The sequence below is a fragment of the Sebastes fasciatus genome, chromosome 23 (genome assembly GCF_043250625.1).
Source record: "Sebastes fasciatus isolate fSebFas1 chromosome 23, fSebFas1.pri, whole genome shotgun sequence".
In the NCBI taxonomy this organism is placed as follows: domain Eukaryota; kingdom Metazoa; phylum Chordata; class Actinopteri; order Perciformes; family Sebastidae; genus Sebastes; species Sebastes fasciatus.
In genome coordinates, this window is record NC_133817.1 from 16,223,659 (window position 1) to 16,242,107 (window position 18,449).

Consider the following 18,449-nt stretch of genomic DNA (forward strand, 5'->3'; position numbering starts at 1 on the left):
TTATTCCCTGCTGCATCACTGGATGTCAAGTAGAGCAGCTTGTCTACCAGCTGCTTCACTTCAACAAGAGCACAGAGGGAGAAGGCGGTATCAATGTTTTATAGACTCGCTCTCTCTCACTTTCTTTCACACAAAGAGACACACTCACATGCACACTACTCATTGTGTTTCACCCTTTTGACACTCTTCCTTACCGTGTTAAACCCTCACATACATCTCTTTTTTCATAGCTTCCCTCTTCCTGAGTTGTCAGACCTGTCTCCCGTCCTTTCCCCACGCTTTTTTTTCTTCCTCTTTGTTATACTCTCTTTTACCCCATCTTGTCATTCTTTAGCTTAATCCTTTGTTCGCTCACTTCCTCTTTTCACCTGTTTCTTGCTGCACCTGTGTAGGCGAGGGCGGCTTTCTCATCGAGGGCTTATACCTTCTGAACACAAGGGGATGTTAAAAAAGCTGCCTCGCCACGGGGTGCACGCTCACTTACTATACCGTTCCCCACCTTTGTCATGACTTCTATACTTGTATGAGTGTATTACCTATGCCTCCATCTAGCGTTTGAATGAGTTCAGTGAAATCTGAAAATGCAATGTATACAAACACAACACAAAAACTTTCTAAACAATTCTGTTACATACAAATATGGATCGCTGTAAAAAAACAGTTGCTTCGGCACCATCCTTTCAGTTGACGTATGACTTAGGGGACGCAATTTATTGTAATTATTTTCATTGCTGATTAATCTGTCGATTATTTTCTCGATTAATTGATCAGTTGTTTGGTCTATAAAATGTCAGAAAATGGTGAAAATTGTTATTGTTTCTCAAAGCCTAAGACAACTCAAATATCTTGTTTTGTCCACAACTCAAAGATATTCAGTTTACTGTCATAGAGGAGTAAAGAAACCAGAAAATATTCACATTTAAGAAGGTGGTATCAGAGAATTTTGACTTTTGTTTTTCTTAAAAAAATACTCAAACCGATTAATTGATTATCAAAATAGTTGGTGATTCATTTAATAGTTGAAAAATAATCGATTAATCGTTGCAGCTCTAATATGACTTCCTGGCTGTCTAGTACACTGCCATGTTGCAGGTTTGCACAAATGTATGCAGCAAATAATACTGTAGCATTTTGTAGATTACAGCAAACACAGTGGACAAAAGCTGCTATTTTATGCAACAGAGCTGATGAGGTGATGAGTTTCTGTTAAATGCAAATCATAATTCATATTTGCACGGCGGCTACAAGCAGCTAAAAAGGTTGTGATTCCACTTCAGACCACTGAGTGTCAGTGTTTGTCTGAACACAATCCAGTCAGTTTACCCAACCCCCCAGCGTCATTGCATTTTATGTGTTTAGCTTTCAAGCTGATTTGGTGGCAGATTTAATTTCTCCTCCTGTGATGAAGGCCGAGGATTCGGTATGTCAGAGGCTGATCCAAAATCAGTCAACAGTGACTACAAAAAACCCTGTGTTTATACTCCTCGAAGGCTCAGCGATGGATTAGTCTATCTCTGTGGCAGAAGTGACAGGCTGTATGTAAATAAACCTAATACGCTCTTATTGACAGAGAAGTAGACTGGATGAAAGAGAGGAAGAAAAGAGAGATAAGTAGGTGAATAAAAAAAGAGACACAGAGAGGGAGCTGGGAAAGAATAGAGGATAGAGAGACATATTTGACATGGAGGAGGAGAAGAAGAAGCGGGGAGAAAAACGATGGAGAAAAGGAGGTAAGATGGAGGAGGTGAGAGAGTGAAAGAAAGACACAATAGAGCAGACAGAGCCGAGCATAAAGAGGGCAGAGATGAGAGAAAAGAAGGTGAAAAAGACTAAAAAAAATGATGGGCGAAGAGGCAACAGAAAGATAAATGGGAGACAAGATAAGTGAGAGGAGGAGAGATGGAGAGAGAAGATGAGAAATAGAGAAAGGTGAGAGGAGATAGAGGGCAACGGAGAGAGAAAATGAGATACAGCATACAGACAGAGGAGCTGTTATCATGACTGATTTATGCTCTCATTTGGCCCTGTGTATTTAATCCACCTCAGCGTCTCCATATATCTCCCAACATCATATTTTATGGCTTTCTCTTTCACCCAAAAATGTGATTTGTACACTGCAAATCATTACCTTCCCTCCATTTTCGGATGAGAAAGGCCCCTATTATTCACAATATTTGACAAATAGTACTCACACATAATTCTAATAAATGTTAGGCTCCTGTAATGAATACTGTTTATGCAAAATATCCAGGATCTGGTTTGTAAAGGTATTTTTTATCCACAAAATCTTCTATATTTGGTGCAGTTTATCAATTTGAAAGGTAGTCTTTCAAAGCTCGTCAGTGGTCTTTGGATGTAAATTTGACATAAGTGTGATATGTTTTTATTTAAATCAATGCATATTGACCAAGAAATGCTTCATCATCATCATCATCACCATCATATCGTCACTGTCATAATCACAATCATCATGATAACACAACACGCCATAGATTTCCGGGGCGATGTAGTCGTCGTCGAGGCCCCTCAGTCATCATGGCTGCTGCAGTTTTATACGTAACAAACTATAATTTATTCTTCTTCTTTACACACACAGGCTATAGGAACAGGTTTCAGCTAGCTAAGATACTTAGCTACCAACAACACACGACCTGCAGACCAGAGAGTGAGAGGACAATGTTTCTGGATTCACAGACAGAGTTTAGCCATTGATTATTATTCAGTAATGTGATTCATGGCTATATTTACACCCTTTAAAATATCACTTTACGACATTTTCCTGAAGATTTTCATTATTAATTTAAATCTATAGCTCGTCTTCTCCATCTCTTTACATTAATTAGTTGACTATTGTTGCGTCTAGACTTAATTTGCAATGCAGGATCAAATAATACTCCAGGTTTATGTGCATCTCACCAACTCGGTCTCCAACAAATATTTTTTATATGCAACTATTTTGGGCTGCTGATGCAAGAAGTATAGTATAAAAGTATATTATAATGTTCATAAATGCAGCAAAATGTGAAGGTGTGGAGGTCAGGGGGGTGGAAACAGAGTGTGTCTTCAACAGCTGGTTTCTCTGATCTCATGTCCCATCTCATCCGAGGCATTAGCTCTGACATTTTTTAATATTTAACCAGGACCGTAACCTTTCGCTAATGCTTTTTCCACTTGGGTTAGTTGCCATATCTTAATGCCAGCTGAACCAGAATAGTTATTATGTTTGGATGATGTAGAAAAAAAAAAAAAATTGAAAAAGTTTGGAACCAGTAGGCAACATCTGGGTTTTAAAACTGAAACCAATGCTGAAGTGCCTTGAACTTGCATTCGTTCTAATAGCCAGCAGGGGGCGACTCCTCTGGTTGCAAAAAGAAGTCTGATTGTATAGAAGTCTATGAGAAAATGAGCCTACTTCTCACTTGATTTATTACCTCAGTAAACATTGTAAACATGAGTTTATGGTCTCAATCGCTAGTTTCAAGTCTTCTTCAATACAGCATGATGTTCATTTAGTAAATTATGGTCCCATTTAGAGTCAAATGGACCATAGAGCAGGGGATGCTTTAGGGCGTGGCTACCTTGTGATTGACAGGTCGCTACCACGGTGTTGTCCGATCGAGGAGTTGTCCTTGTTTTCGTCTTAGAACTTTAACCCTTTCACAATGTGTTAATTGTAAGATTTTGGTTGCCTAAAAATGTCATACTCGGCGTATTCTGGTCGCAAAAAAACAAAATGCCAAACTCAAGGCTTCAAATTGGCAGTCCACAAACCAATGGGTGACGTCCTTTTGACTACGTCCACCTATTATATACAGTCTATGGTTGGAACCCAACATCTTGTACATGTTCTGTCTGTCTTGACAACTACAATATGGGCAGCATGTTTCTCCTTGCTTCATAAATTCCAAATAAGTTGCATAATTAAATATTATTTGTAGGAGATAAAGTTGGTCCTATAGCACTACATGAAAAAAATCACATTAAAACAATAAGGTTACCTGACTCATGTAAATTTCAGAGACGAAACAGCAGTATGGAGACATGTTCATTCTCAATGGCTAAACTCTTTCTATGCATCTTACAGAAACTTTACCAACTACCGAACACAAATAAATGAACACGACAAATAAACAAACATTACAGAGATATTAAAAACAAAACATAGAAATCATTAACACAACAAAAGACATACAGCATGAACTCACACAGAAAACCATAAACAGATACGTCAACAAAACATTTGGGGGGGGAACCGCTGGGCCATCACACCATAATAGAGACTAATATAATAATATTTATCTGCATCATACCCAGGATAAGATAGCACACCATTAATATAGGTTCATTTCCAGCCAATTCATAATCGAGAGGGAACAATAGTTCTACTGTAGGGGAGCAATATGCAATGAAAGCCAGAGCTTTTACATCACTGAAGACAGGAATGTCTTCATTTACATATAAATATTTCAGGGCATGAATATGGATACTTATGAAAACATCATGTAAATCAAACAAACAAACCCTTTTCTGTGAATGAGAGAGTGCCAATCAAACCGATTCCTCTCGAATAAGTGATGATTACTAAGTTTATAACAGAAAGACTCTTTGGCGGTGACAGAAATTTCACATAGCTTCCATTGCATATTGCTGACCTTTAAGGGAAACTGTTAGGACAACAATATGGGAAAAGGGATGGATGAAAGGAAAGGAAAGGAAGGAGGTGGAAGTCTTTGAGGAAGTGTGAAGTACTTTCCATGAATAGCACTGGATGGAAAGATGGATGGAGAGATAAAAGGATGGGGAGGAGGGGGAAAAATAGCAGCGTCTTTTCGTTTAATCCCTTGTTCGTTTTAATCCCTCTGGGCAAATCGTCCATTTTAGAAAGAAAGAGACGGGAGGGAGGAGGGAGAGAGAGGCCAGAGGGGATTTCTGATAAGGGAAATAAAGTGCAGGAGTCTGAAGTTTGTAGTCCTTAGATGACGTTTTTGTAGTCCTTTCAGGGTTCTCTGAGATAGTGCTTCCGTGCCGTAGTCGCAAACGTCCACCTTTGAGGGGTGACATCAGTCTGAAAATGAGCTCTGAACAAAGAATATTTGTTTCAAAGCAAAGTCTGTGGTCCTTTTAAAATCTCAATAACTTCATTAAAACAATCGTGAATGTTCTGAACCAGAAGCGTAGTCCAAGTAATAGCAGAAAATTAGCATTTTTCAAGAGGCTTTTGATCTGTCCAGATATCAATCATCATCATTTAACAAGCATCAAGCAAGCGAGAGCCTTATTCCGAGCAAAAGTGACAGCGAATTCCAGTTCAAATGGTTTGTTTCTCCATACACAGCTCCAGTCTGTGACACCTGGAGGTTATTGTTATTGGTCCAGAGAAGATATCCAGAGAGAAACAGATCTGGTCCAGATAGGGGAGAATATCTAACCGTTGTCTCTGACCTCATGTATTTCGAAAGGTCTAGCCATTCGTGAATGATCATTTTGTCGATCCAAATGGTTTCCCGTTCCATATTAAACATCCCTAACAAGTCTCGAGAGACACGAGACTCAGGAGAGTTTGATTTCCTATCGACATATAATCTGTGTGTATCCCCAAGTATTCTCTCTGAAAGCGCTAGAGAGGCGTTGACTATTTAAATGACATCTCTTTGTGTTTATCCATTAAGCTTTGCAACTGGCTGTTTCTTTGGGACTTGAAGGTCCAAGTAGGCCAGACGAAGGGGTCTGGGTTGGGGTCCTGGTTTTTGGAGGACCTACTGGCATTGTGGAGGAGAAAGATGCAAACAAAACAAGAGCTGGGCACTACCTAATACTACTTCCCATCGTTGTGAATATTGGTCCAATCGACACCATACATACTGCAAATCCCTGAAAAAATTCGATCCAGTTTGAGAAATACTGACAGACCGTACACCCATGAGTGTCTTGTAACAGCTTAACTGATATGTTGTATACCAGAAAGATTACTAAATCATGTTCCTCTCAGCCAGCATAATGGTAAATTCAGCAGCGGCCAAGAGCAGCAGTAGGTGGTTGGTAGGCGAGTTGGAGGGATGATTGGTAACAAATACCGCAGTGAGAATGGCTCCAAATGGAAGAGAAAAACCAGGGAACAGATAAGGTATGTGTGTGTGTGAGGTGTTAGAGAGAGGGAGAAGGTTAAAAATAGAAAGAGGAAGACAAAAAGTGGGAGAAAGGTGTCAGTTTGAGAGTCAGAGGGAGAGATACCATAACAAGAAAGCTCTTCCATCTCTCTCCTCTTCGAGCCCTTTTTTTAATTTTCACCCCTTCGCCCTTTGACGTGACAAAACCCTCCCCCGTCCCCGTCACTCCTCCTCTAGGCCACAGAGGAGATCTGTTTCTCCTCCCTGTCCTCCCCGTCCGCCTCTCCGTCTCCCATCAGCGGCTGCCTCTTCTTCAGCTCTCTCTGGTACTTGGCCATCAGCGAGGCGTAGATGCAGCCGTAAGCCGCGGCCGCAACCATCATGATGCAAACGATGCCGCACACCACGCCGGCGATCACGACCGTGCCGATGGCGCGGCGCACGCTCACGGGTCGATAGCGGGCGCGGACGCAATCCGAGGGGGCATCTGCGCCTCCTCCTCCTCCTCCTCCTCCTCCTCCTCCTCCTCCAACTCCCGTGTTTGAAGAGGACTCATCGCCAGTGTTGCTGTTGTCAGACATTGGCGTCGCCCCGCTGGGGTTAAGAGCGTTCCTGCTGCAGGGAGGAACGCCTCCTTGGCCGGAACGAGAGCCCTCGCCTCCTCCGCCGTTCTCGTCCTCAAGTTGGAGGCAGTAGTTGAACATCTCCACCGGAACGCCGCGGATGTCTCGCCCACGCAGATCCTTCGGTAGCGTGCACTCCACCGCGTCCACCTTCCCCCCTGAAGGAGAGACAAAGAGGTGCCGAGGCAGGAGGACAGGGAGAGGTCATTTATAAAATGCCTTATGCCTGCAAAGCACTACCAATTAACTGAGAGAGAGGAAGAGATAGAGAGTGGGGTGGTTGCGCCAACACCAGGATGAGTCATACATCACTTAACACACACACAGAGTTTGCTGTGCCCTCTACACTAAGTTGGAGATAGCCTCAACTAAGCCCTTCTATAATTCATGGGATGACATGCCTAGCTTGAGCAGAGCCGTGTGTGGAAGAGAGAAATATCTGAGTCACTAATTCCCACAGGCGGCACGAGGATGGGGGGGATCTACTTTGTTATCATCACATGCTGAATTTGTCTCCACATGTAGTATTCGTCTTGAGGTCGCGTGTTGGAAAAAGCCATTGATCTGCGCCCTCAGATACATAAAGCAACAGAAACAATGAGATAAAGTCGAAGGATAATAGAAAGACAGAATGAGGAAAGTGGTATTTAGCCCCCAGATGCTTTTATCTCGGCGTGCGACTAAAGAATCCCCTCCGCAAACAGAGCATCGCTCTCCAAATATCTCCAAATACCCCAGCCCGTGTGTGCTTGAAGTGGTTCACAGGAGATAGAAGTCAACACGGGCTGCTGTCGCCGAGTGTTTCACACTTGTTCGGGTGCTTTGTCTTACTTTTCCACGACACATATCGCGCATCATCTACCCAGCCGCTGACATGCTTTCATGTTCGACTACGCAAATGTCTCCTCGTAATTTTCTCTGCTGCTCTGATGATTATTAAATTATCGTGTCTGCCGCGTGTCAGTCTTCTGTCTGACTCGTACTGAACTGGAGCTGGAGAGTATAGAGGGCCCAGCAAAGCAGAATGAAGCGAAAGGAGGAGAACGGAGCAGAGAAGAGATGCTTCATTAGCGGGGCAGCTGAGGCCCAAGGCGCCGAGGTGAATGTAGATTTTTACACATGAAGAGAGAGCGGAGAGCAGCTGTGGTTATCTGATGTATTAACAGCCCGCAGAGACACGTGAATATCACACACAGTATACACACAATGAGCGTGGCAATGCATAACGATACAGTTATATTGTGTTGCTAGAAGCACAAATAGAAAGTAGAAACCTCGCTAAGGTGAACTCTAGTTTCTGCCCTCTACTCCATGCCCCCTAACTTAAAATCAAATGCACCCTTTCAGAGCTAACATAAATCAAACACCTACCTCTGTACAGCAGCCACTCCATCCAGTGTTTAAAATCGCGGAGGTTGCAGTCACATTCCCAGGGGTTGTGTCCCAGTTCCAGGTGTTGTAGATTGGCGAGCGGCTCAAACGCCGCCCTCTCCAAACCGTGAAGCCTGTTACCTGCTAGAGACAGCCACCTATGAAATAATTAGAATGGAATTCATTTACTCTCTTGACTCCAACAGAAGAGACGAACGTACCCTTTAAAAAGCAGGCAACCACTATACTGTATGTAGTGTACTACTACTATTGGGCAATAACTAAATATTATTGTATGTCGAATTTCATTGTAATTGTATACATAAAAAGGTCATCAACCATCAATTTGATCATTTTATATGTAATTTTGCATACATTTGTCAAATTGTGCAGGCTGTTTTCATACACCATTTGTAGCTATACCTACGAAAAGTAATGCAATATATATCCCATGAAATCAATTCCGGACTTTTGCCCAGGAGACTGCTGTTCATATCCCGTGTAAAACCAGAGGTTAATGTTTTTTATTTGTCACGAAACTTCAGTACTTAAATAACGCCACTTCCGTAGTTATTTTAACGCAAACCATGATTTTTTTCCTAAACCTAGCTGAGTAGTTTTGTTGCCTAAACCTAACCAAGTTGTTTCCTGTGAAGACGGAAGCTTATTTTGAAAAGACTGTATGAATGCAGAAATTGACATTCGGACAAATACGAGGGCAATGACCTTTGACCTCCTAGCTGGTGGACGGTAATAATGTTCATAATGTCAACAATGTGATCTTACACTAGTGTTTATTCATCACTGGACTCTGTTGGAAGGAGCTGCGCTTTGATGGAAATGGTGACACAGACGTGCCATGTGGAATTTCAAAATAAAGGAGTATCTTAAGGATGACATCGATGTTCCGGTTGAATCAATGATATCGGAATCGTTGATAATTGAATCGATATATCGCACCAGATCTATGTACGGTTACACCTGTTGCTCTGGGGGTCAGTAAGAGCACATTCATTTCAACATGCCAGTGTACAGAGTGTGTGTTGACGTCTACCTGAGGCTCTGCAGCTCATCCAGTACCCCTAGAGGAACAGAGGACAGACCGTTGAGGGACAGATCCAGACTCTGAAGACCCCCCAAACCCTGTAGAAACATCAAAAACAAGCTCTCTGTTTAGCCATCTGTGCTCATACAGCCCAGCATTATACAGCACACCTTTCCCCAAACTCCTATTAGTGTTATTGGCTTCTTTCACTGTTGCCAAGGGGCTAATCTTGTTTAATTTAGGGTCCCAAGTGAAGTCATGACACAAGCTCATCCGGCAGACTGCTTTGGTTCTAATGCAAGTGGATGAAAGTGTTGAGCAAACGGTTTATTACAAATTTAACACCTGGACGGGATCCCAGTCATGTAGATCTGCTTAGGTTGGCTCTTTTCCTAAACGGAGTCTGTGGAGCCTCGGCCAGGAGTTAGACAGTGGTAGTGGTACAGTAGTGGGATCAGCTTTTTTTTAGCTTATTATAGCTTATTTTGGTGGATTTACTGATCTGATGGTAAATCTCACACAGTACATGACTGTGTATAGAATTCAGCTCAGTGTCCTCCTGTATGATTCTTAGCTTGAATTTAGACATTTGATCTTGAGCTGTATTGTAGACTGTACCCAAGTATGATGTTGTATAAACTGCAGTGCGTACCTGGAAGAGTTCTCGGTCCATTACCGTTAGCGAGTTGTTGTGCAGAGTCAGCCTCGTCAGGTTGGACATGTCTCTGAATAATCCAGCCGGTAAATTATCCAGGTAGTTATTAGAGAGGTCCAGCTCCTAAAATACAAACACAAATTTAAATTTTTCACTTACATAGACGACGTACACATTTGCATTTTAGACAACACATAGTTGATGCTCTTATTAAAAAATGACTTAAAAGCAGAAAGTGAAACCCTCTTTAAGAGACTTCATGCATAAGGCCTGGATTAACCTTAAAAAATAGATGAACTGCTACAAAACTTTAATGCATATTTTATACTTGCACTCCTATTCTGTTACTCACATTGAGTGCAACGGTATTGTAAAAATCTTCATAGATCACCAACGTAACAAGCCGTCAGACTGGAGAACAAACTTTTTTTACAGCAGACAGATGCTCAGCAGTGTGGAAGTAAATTGTCTTTTTTTTTGCAAGTGCAGTAACTATCCATCATTTTTATCGCTTATATTTTAAATACCATCTTGTCTGTGCTTTGCACACACTATGATAATGGAGAGTGGCCTTACAAAACTTTGAAAAATGTCAGCTTTTCTTAACTTTCCAGACTGAGAGCAGAGGTTGTCTGCAGTTTGCTCAATACGAGACTCACCATACAGTTTCACTTATTGTCCTGGGGGGATATTCAGTGTGCAAGGTCAGTGCAGAAATTACTGTAACAACACATTCAACTGTTAGGCAAAAGAAAAATTCCACTGACTATATAAACTATTAAAAAAAAATGGGCTGCAGACCTCCAGAGAGGAGAGGTTAGCGAAGGCCGAGGCTCCCAGCGAGGCGAGCTTGTTGTTGGCCAGCAGGAGGGAGCGGCTCCCCGGAGGCAGGAGGTGAAGGGGAGGCAGGGAGGAGAGACCGTGGCCCCCGCAGTCCACCACCACGCCGTCTGAGTCGCACAGACAGGGAGGAGGGCAGGAGGAGGCTGCCGGCAGCAGCGTCGCCAGGAGGCAGAGGACACAGAGGACGACTTGAGGAGGAGAGAGAGAGAGGAAACATGAATAATTTTTCAGTAAATGATCTCATTTTATCAGGAGGATGTGTGAGAAAGGGGACTGCAGAGAAAATAGTGAGAGGAATAAGAGGAACGAATTGAAAGATGGGAATGGTTTTAAGTGGAAATTATTAAGAATCTTCGTGTAACTGAACTATCCCTGTTACAAACGCTTTTACAGTTGTCGAGAAAAAATGTGAAAAAGATTCAAAAGAGAAGGGTCTGATTCTCCCTTTTTGGTGTATCAGAAATGGATAATTTTGTCTTGGTAACTTGTCTATAACTTGCCCCAAACTGCATGTGATTATCATAAAGTGGGCATGTCTGTAAAGGGGGGATTCGTGGGTACCCACAGAACCCATTTCCATTCACATATCTTGAGGTCAGAGGTCAAGGGACCCCTTTGAAAATGACCATGCCAGTTTTTCCTTGCCAAAATTTTGCGCAAGTTCAGAGCGCAATCTAACCTCCTTTGCGACAAGCTAGTATGACATAGTTGGTACCAATGGATTCCTTAGGTTTTTCTAGTTTCATATGATGCCAGTATCTTCACTCAGCCCGCTACAACCTCCGATAGATCGATTGTGTTAAAGAAATCAGTGGCGTTAAAACAAATTTACGTTAACGTGTTATCTTGTTAACTTTGACAGCCCTGTTAGATACATGTTATTAGAGGAAAAGAAAAATATATAAAGTAGAACCAGAAGTATCCCTGTCACAGATGCTTTTACAGTTGTCTAGAAAAAAACGCTGAAAAGATTAAAGGGGGTCCTGTATGTCGGATCAAAAATGTATAATTTTGTCTGTGCTCACACATCCAGAAAAACATTTTCTGACTGAAAGAGCTAGTATTTCCAAGGCAGCAGTCTATTCACAAAGACATTTCTTTTTTCAAAAAAAAAAAGCTCTACTGTGTGTTGGTTTTGTGTTGATGAGTGTGTCTGTCTGGCGTTGCCTTTCTGTGTGTTTGTGTGCGTCTCACAGCAGTCTGAGTGACACTCATGAGGGAAATCCCTTCTGCTCTATTTCATTGTTTTCCTGCAGACTATCATCATTTCATCATTTCCACTCTCACTCGGTTTCTTCCTCTCGTCCTCTTTCATTCATTCTATATTTGCATCTATCAATTCAGGCCTTTTTCATTCATTCCTTTTTTCATATTCATTTGTTTCTCCGTCTGTCTGTCCCTCTTTGCGTCTGTCCGTCCCTCTCCACTCTGTAATTCTCTCTCGCCCACTTTAGTCTCTTTATCTTTCTCATTCTCTTTCACTCCGAGTCTCTCGGCTCTGCTCTGTATTCCCTCAGTGTCTCGTTACAGTGGCTGACTTTGTTTCCGTCCAATGGCTTATCATCACGACTTATGCTTTATCTCTATGTGTGTGTGTGTGTGTGTGTGTGTGTGTGTGTGTGTGTGGGCATATGCTTGTGTTAAGCACCAACAAAGCGTGATATTAAGAAAACTACTCTGTCTAAACTCCAGACACAGACACAGCACTTTTTACTTCCTAACAAGACTCTTTGCTTCACCAGCACATTTCATCACTTCCATCATCTGCATATTATTAGCATCTATTTCTCAGCGTGCCATTGCCTTTTGTCACACTATGTGTCAGCCGCTCATTGTTGTGGTATTTTCTCTCTCTGGTAGTCCATCTGTTTTGCTATAAATTCGCTTTCTTTCTCATTTTCTCTCTCCTTCCTCTCACTCCCTTTCACCATATCGGCCGTCTTGGCTCTGAGAGTGATGAAATGCTGTGAAATAACCCTTTACTGGCAAACTCCACATTGTGATACGTTAAAAAAACACAAAACAACATGATGCATATCAGTAGATATAAGTGATCGCGTTATGAAAGTCATCTCGTTCTGACTTTCCCCGGGTCCTCTGTGTCTCACCACTGATAAAATATGAAGCTTGCAATGGCGCAGTAAGAAAGCGAGTTGAGAGGATGCTTTATACATCCCATTAAAATCATGTTTTATTCCCTTTAAACTGGTCATAAATCGGAAATTACAGCTTCGCCACTGGATAGACAGAGAACTTAATTAATGATAAATGATGAGTAATGCATTCAGAATGGAAAAGAGGGGCTGAATGATTTGAGAAAAATATGTAGTTGCTGAATGATTTATCGCCTCTTTAAGCCCATCAAAATGTTGTTAAAGGAACAGTTTGACATTTTGGGAAATATGGAGCAGCCGCTTAGCTTAGCTCCGCATAAAGACTGGAAACAAAGAGAAACAGCCAGCCTGTTGCTCAGGAAATAGTCCGGCACATAACCCCCTAACGCCACATGTTGTTTTCACTCTTTGATTTTTATACGGATTAAAGAAACAAGATAAAACATTTGAACTACTGAGCTTAACGGGCGCTGTATTGTTTTGTTTTTTAACCTTGCAACCAGGCGGCAGCCTCTGGTTCTGAAAAGTGAAGCCAATGCGGAAGTGCCTTAAACTTGCATTCTTTCTAGTAGCCAGCAGGGGGCGACTCCTCTGGTTGCAAAAAGAAGTCTGATTGTATAGAAGTCTATGAGAAAATGAGCCTACTTCTCACTTGATTTATTACCTCAGTAAACATTGTAAACATGAGTTTATGGTCTCAATCGCTAGTTTCAAGTCTTCTTCAATACAACATGATGTTCATTTAGTAAATTATGGTCTCATTTAGAGTCAAATAGACCATAAAGCAGGGGATGCTTTAGGGAGTGGCTACCTTGTGATTGACAGGTCGTTACCACGGCGTTGTCCGGTCTTGGAGTTGTCTGTGTTTCCTTCTTACAATTTAAACCCTTTCACAGTGTGTTGTCAGATCATAAAAGTTAATTATAACCTTTTTGGTCACCTTAAAATGTCTTATTCAGCGTTTGGTTGCACTAGCTCCACCACATTTCAGTTCTGGTTGCAAAAAAACAAGATGGCGACAGCCCAAATGTAGAAGTGAAGGCTTTAAAACCGTAGTCCACAGAGCAATGGGTGACTTCACGGTGACTACGTCCACTTCTTATATACAGTCTATAGGCTAGCTGCTTCTCCCTGTTTCCAGTCTTTATGCTAAGCTGAGTCGTCTCTGAATTAAATGAATTGCAAGAGCAGCTGTTTCTTTACAATCGCAATTTAGATTAGAAAACATATAATCGAAAGGCTTACAGTTAAAATTCATCGTAATTTTAAAGGGTTTTTTGTATGCATGTCAACTCAACAGGATAATAATATCTATTTTTTTAACAGCAAATACACAATGTCTGGGTGAAGAATTCATATTTAGAGATTAATTTATTGTATTTATCCCACTTATCCTTCCACGGGCAGTAGACTTTTTATTACATAACGCTTTGTTGATATCTCTGGTGACTGCATTGTATAGCTCTGTGAATACAAACTAACAGTGGTCTAGAAATAGCATCTTTTGTCAGACAGCTTTTACCTGCCAGACAGAACGTGTCCTCCCCTAACCCCAGGACACTGCCCCATTTTGCATTCTGAACCAGAAAGGTTCAGAAACTAAAGACCGTGGCCTTGTAAGAGAGATCAGTGTGTGACCTCTCTCTTGTTCCTCCTGTATCCATTATCCTCTCCGCTCCATCCGGCAGTATAATCCTAATCTCTGGGAAAATTAACGCCACTTCACAAAGGGATGAAAGGAGAGATTTCGAAGTATCCTGCAGCGTCCTGTGTGCCATCGTACTTTGTGGTGGAAATGCTTCAGAGGGCCGATCTTTCACTGCAGCGGCTCAGTATAGGAATCTGGAAGGATTTTTTTTTTTTTGCTGCATAGCACAGTGGCTGTGAATTTTACCAGAACAGGTTTGAAAAGGTGCAGTAGTGCGGGAGATGGTAGAAGACAGTGAAAGAGAGCCGGGGAGAGAGAGAATCTGTGTATATTTTGCTGCTTCTCCCTCATATCAAATTTCAAAATTGCGTTGTGCATCACTCTCAGCCTGCGATATGGGCTTTTATTTTTCAAAGGTATTCTCTCTTTCACCACAACCCCTGTCCTCTCTTCTCCCTCTCTTACTGTAGATTATAACTCCCCCTCACCCACTACCACCCTCCCCTCAGAGCTGAAGCCTATCTTCCAACATTTATGAGTGGTTTTAGCTGCTCTCGTGGAGGAGGTAGTTGTTGTTTTGGCTTATTTTAGCTGCTCCAAATCCTCTCCGCTGTAGCGCTCCACGCAGCCAAACCAGAAGGAAAACATTCAGCCACACACAGTCGGAGCAAGATGGGGGAGCTTCAGCAGGCCAAATAAGTTTTAAGTGTTTCTGTGCAGTTTAACTCAGTCCAAACAAGACTTCAGAGTGAATCTTTTATAAGAATCCCCGAAACACATGCCGTAAAAGTGCTGACATTTTGGGCAAATGCAGGCTGGCAGCGATGGGAAACAAACTGAGAGACGGCATTAAAATGCAACACGATGTTCCTGTTTGATTGAACTTCTGAGGGAACTCTTAGAGCATGTAGACTCCCAACTAGTCGTCTGAAGAGACAGTTGTGAAAAATGTGCAGCAATATCGATAATCAGTTGGTTTAAAATTACATTTCAGAACATTTAAACATTTGCTTTCTTCGTCTCATATAGTTGACGTTACTTTTACGTTATCTTTTTTATTTTTTTCAACCTTTTTTTTTTACTTTCAAATTGCACATTAGTCAAGCTAATGATGATTAGAGCTATTATGTCAGATTTCTTTCTGTCGTTGCCAGGTTGGAGGATCTTTCTAAGCTTCTACACCTACAGTCTGTGCACGAGTGTGGGCGCAAATGACACAAGTCGTAGGTAATCTTTAAATTGGGATAATTAACCGTCAGTGTGTGTTTGCGGCTCATTTGTATGTGTGTGTTAGGCTGTGTGCGGTCTTGTAGTATAGGCCTATTTTCTGCCTATTTAGTTCCTCTATCTCTACAAAATTGCAGGATTATGTTATTAATCTACACAGACACAGACATCTTTTTATTAAACTGCTGTCATTTCTTACAGTTTGTCACCTTCGTAGGCATACGGAGAGTCATATGACTCCTGTAAATGTGGTGATGTTTGACAGCGTCTCCTTGGCAACGCTGCTTGACAGCTCCAGGGCCTCAGCTGTTTGTAAGTTTATATCCAAGGGGGCCCCTGGGTGACACTGGAACCCAGCTGTGATGTCATCACCACAGGCATCACCTCTTACTGAGCCCAGTCGCATGTTACCAGGGGCCAAGCTGTTTTCCATGCAAGCGACAGACTCGCTGCTATCTTATTACTAGAGCGACCAGCTGTCCTCCACGCAACAGACTCACTCGCCTGTGTTTCTTAACTCTTTGTTTCACATTGGTCCTCGAAGAGTTTAGATTTTGACTCTGTGACTCCCAATATCAGCTACATTATCTGGTACAACATTATATTATGCTTTCGCTCACATGTAGATAACAAACCTCTGGATTGAATCAGTGGGAATTGTTGTCTAGCATAAAAAACAACAGCAGTGCTCAAAAGATTAGTTGATTAATCAATTTACTGGTTCTCAAATTTATGGATAACAAGCAATTTGAAGACATCACCTTGGGCTTTAGAAAATTGCGATGAGCATTTTCACTATTTTCTGTCTTTTTGTAGACCAAACATGGTTCGACAAAGAAATAATTATCAGATTTGTTGGTCGTGAAACCAATCTTTACTGTAGTAGCAGCCTAAATGAACAGTCAAGATACTTAAGTCAACTTCTATTTAGCATATTTTAGGGACAGTGTAATTCAAAATGTTGCGAACACAATAAAGCATGATAAAAATAAAACTTGCACACCAGTTGGTCTTCCTCAAGATCAACTAGTGCCTTCAGCAGTAGCAATAATGATGGCATAATGTTGACAGCATATATTATTATTGTATATACAGTAGGGATGGGTGACATATATTTTGATAACAATATATATCACGGTATAGCATGTTTATATAGTCTATATGGAATAACCACATGATAAAGCCTATTTTTGTCTACTCCTGCATGAATTAAATCCTTGAAAAATGAAAAGTTTTCATTTTTATTAAGAACCTTAATGCAAAATGAACATGACAGTTTCAAGTCAAATTATAGAGAAAAAATAAATGAATATTTCCAGCTATACACTGACTGTATTTACATACATAACACACACAAATGCAGAGTAATCAGATTAAGACCACAGTTTGATTTAACTACACTGGGGTATTCTCATAAACATATATCCATTGAAATTTTCTGAGATATTTTAGTTACTTATTATCAATTTAGACGACGTAATTGTGTGTCACGATATCTCGATGTATGATTTCATCACCATACGATTCCATTGATAAATGGTCATATTGAATTATCACCCCATTCTAATATACATTGCATGCATGATAGTCACAATTGAAGTGATGATACACAACTTTGAAGGTATTCAGGCGATGATAAGAGACATGATGGATACGTGGTGATGCCTTCACTTGTTTGAGAAACAGAGACCGCTATGAGGAGAAGTTATTAATTATAATTTCTCATATGTCTGATGTGTAATCTCCCATCTATAATATCTCATCAACAACACTCTGTGCAGCCTGTCCTTCCACAGCAACGGTGTCTGTGTCATTTGTCAGAGGCTGTTACATGTCTGATCTCCACCGTAACCCGAGACCTCATTTAGTTAGCAGATGGAAAAAAGCCAGCCGGCGTTCGCACAGTGTGTTGAATGTTTGTATGTGTTTGAATCTCTTAATGCTCTGCCGTTTCACTATATGTGTGGCTTTTCCGTCTAAGTACAAGAGGTATAAAAGGATACACGACACTCATACACATACAATATCACGGTCTCAGCAGTACCACCGCATTATTTCAACATTGACAAGGTAATGCTGTGTTACCGTAGCAACCGAGTGCTATAGACGACGGTGAAGAGAGAGAGAGGGAGAGAGAGAAGACATGGGGAGAGAAGTTTGAGGTTCACATCAAAATCCCGTCATTTAACCCACATTATCTCTTTTCTCTCAAGCTCACAACCTCTCTGCCCGACTCTCGGGCACTTAATCGCTTACTCACAGACGGGAAGTCATGGTCACACACACACACACACACACACACGCCACACACACTGACACGGGCGTACAGCCGTTGAGGATAAGCAGGAACAGGGTGTAGAGGTTTAGCCTGTACTCCTGCTGACAGTGTGTCTGAGGAGAGGAGAGATTGTAGTCTCCAAAAATCGTGTTTTTTATATTTTATTTTTTTAGCCCCTATGGGATTACTTCCAATATTTCTCTGTTTACTCTCTCTTCCTCCATTTCTCTCCCACCTACTCTCTCTCTCTGTTCATTCCTCCCGTTATGAATTCTGCATCGGTAAGACAGAATCATTATTTGGACTTAGAGGGGTGAGTGGGTGAAATGTAGGCTGATCTGCCTCTCTAATTCATGCTATCTGTATCAATTTGTTGTGACTCAGACGCGCGCACGCACTAAAGCACGGCCCTTGGGAACATGCAATGACATTGTTTTTGCGATGGTGGCTATTAATTAGCGGGAGTGACAGGTAAGACAAAGAGAGGGATAGAAACAACGGGGAAAAATGATCAGTAATGCATAATTTGAGGCCAGTT

The 18,449-nt window shown here is 41.5% G+C and overlaps 2 protein-coding genes across 2 annotated transcripts in view; one reads left to right on the forward strand and one right to left on the reverse strand.

The window, feature by feature from the left end:
* Nucleotides 1-18,449, forward strand: part of cacna2d4a (calcium channel, voltage-dependent, alpha 2/delta subunit 4a) — a 103,764-nt gene that overhangs the window by 30,866 nt on the left and 54,449 nt on the right. The gene's annotated exons all lie outside the window — the stretch shown is intronic.
* Nucleotides 6,279-18,449, reverse strand: part of lrtm2a (leucine-rich repeats and transmembrane domains 2a) — a 28,550-nt gene continuing 16,379 nt past the window's right edge. The window contains exons 3-7 of the mRNA XM_074625018.1: nucleotides 10,603-10,832; nucleotides 9,799-9,924; nucleotides 9,156-9,244; nucleotides 8,102-8,259; nucleotides 6,279-6,888 (exon numbers count right to left, since the gene is read on the reverse strand). Of these exons, the coding sequence (XP_074481119.1) occupies nucleotides 6,341-6,888; nucleotides 8,102-8,259; nucleotides 9,156-9,244; nucleotides 9,799-9,924; nucleotides 10,603-10,832 (1,151 nt within the window). The 3' untranslated portion in view covers nucleotides 6,279-6,340. The remainder of the gene's footprint in view (nucleotides 6,889-8,101; nucleotides 8,260-9,155; nucleotides 9,245-9,798; nucleotides 9,925-10,602; nucleotides 10,833-18,449) is intronic.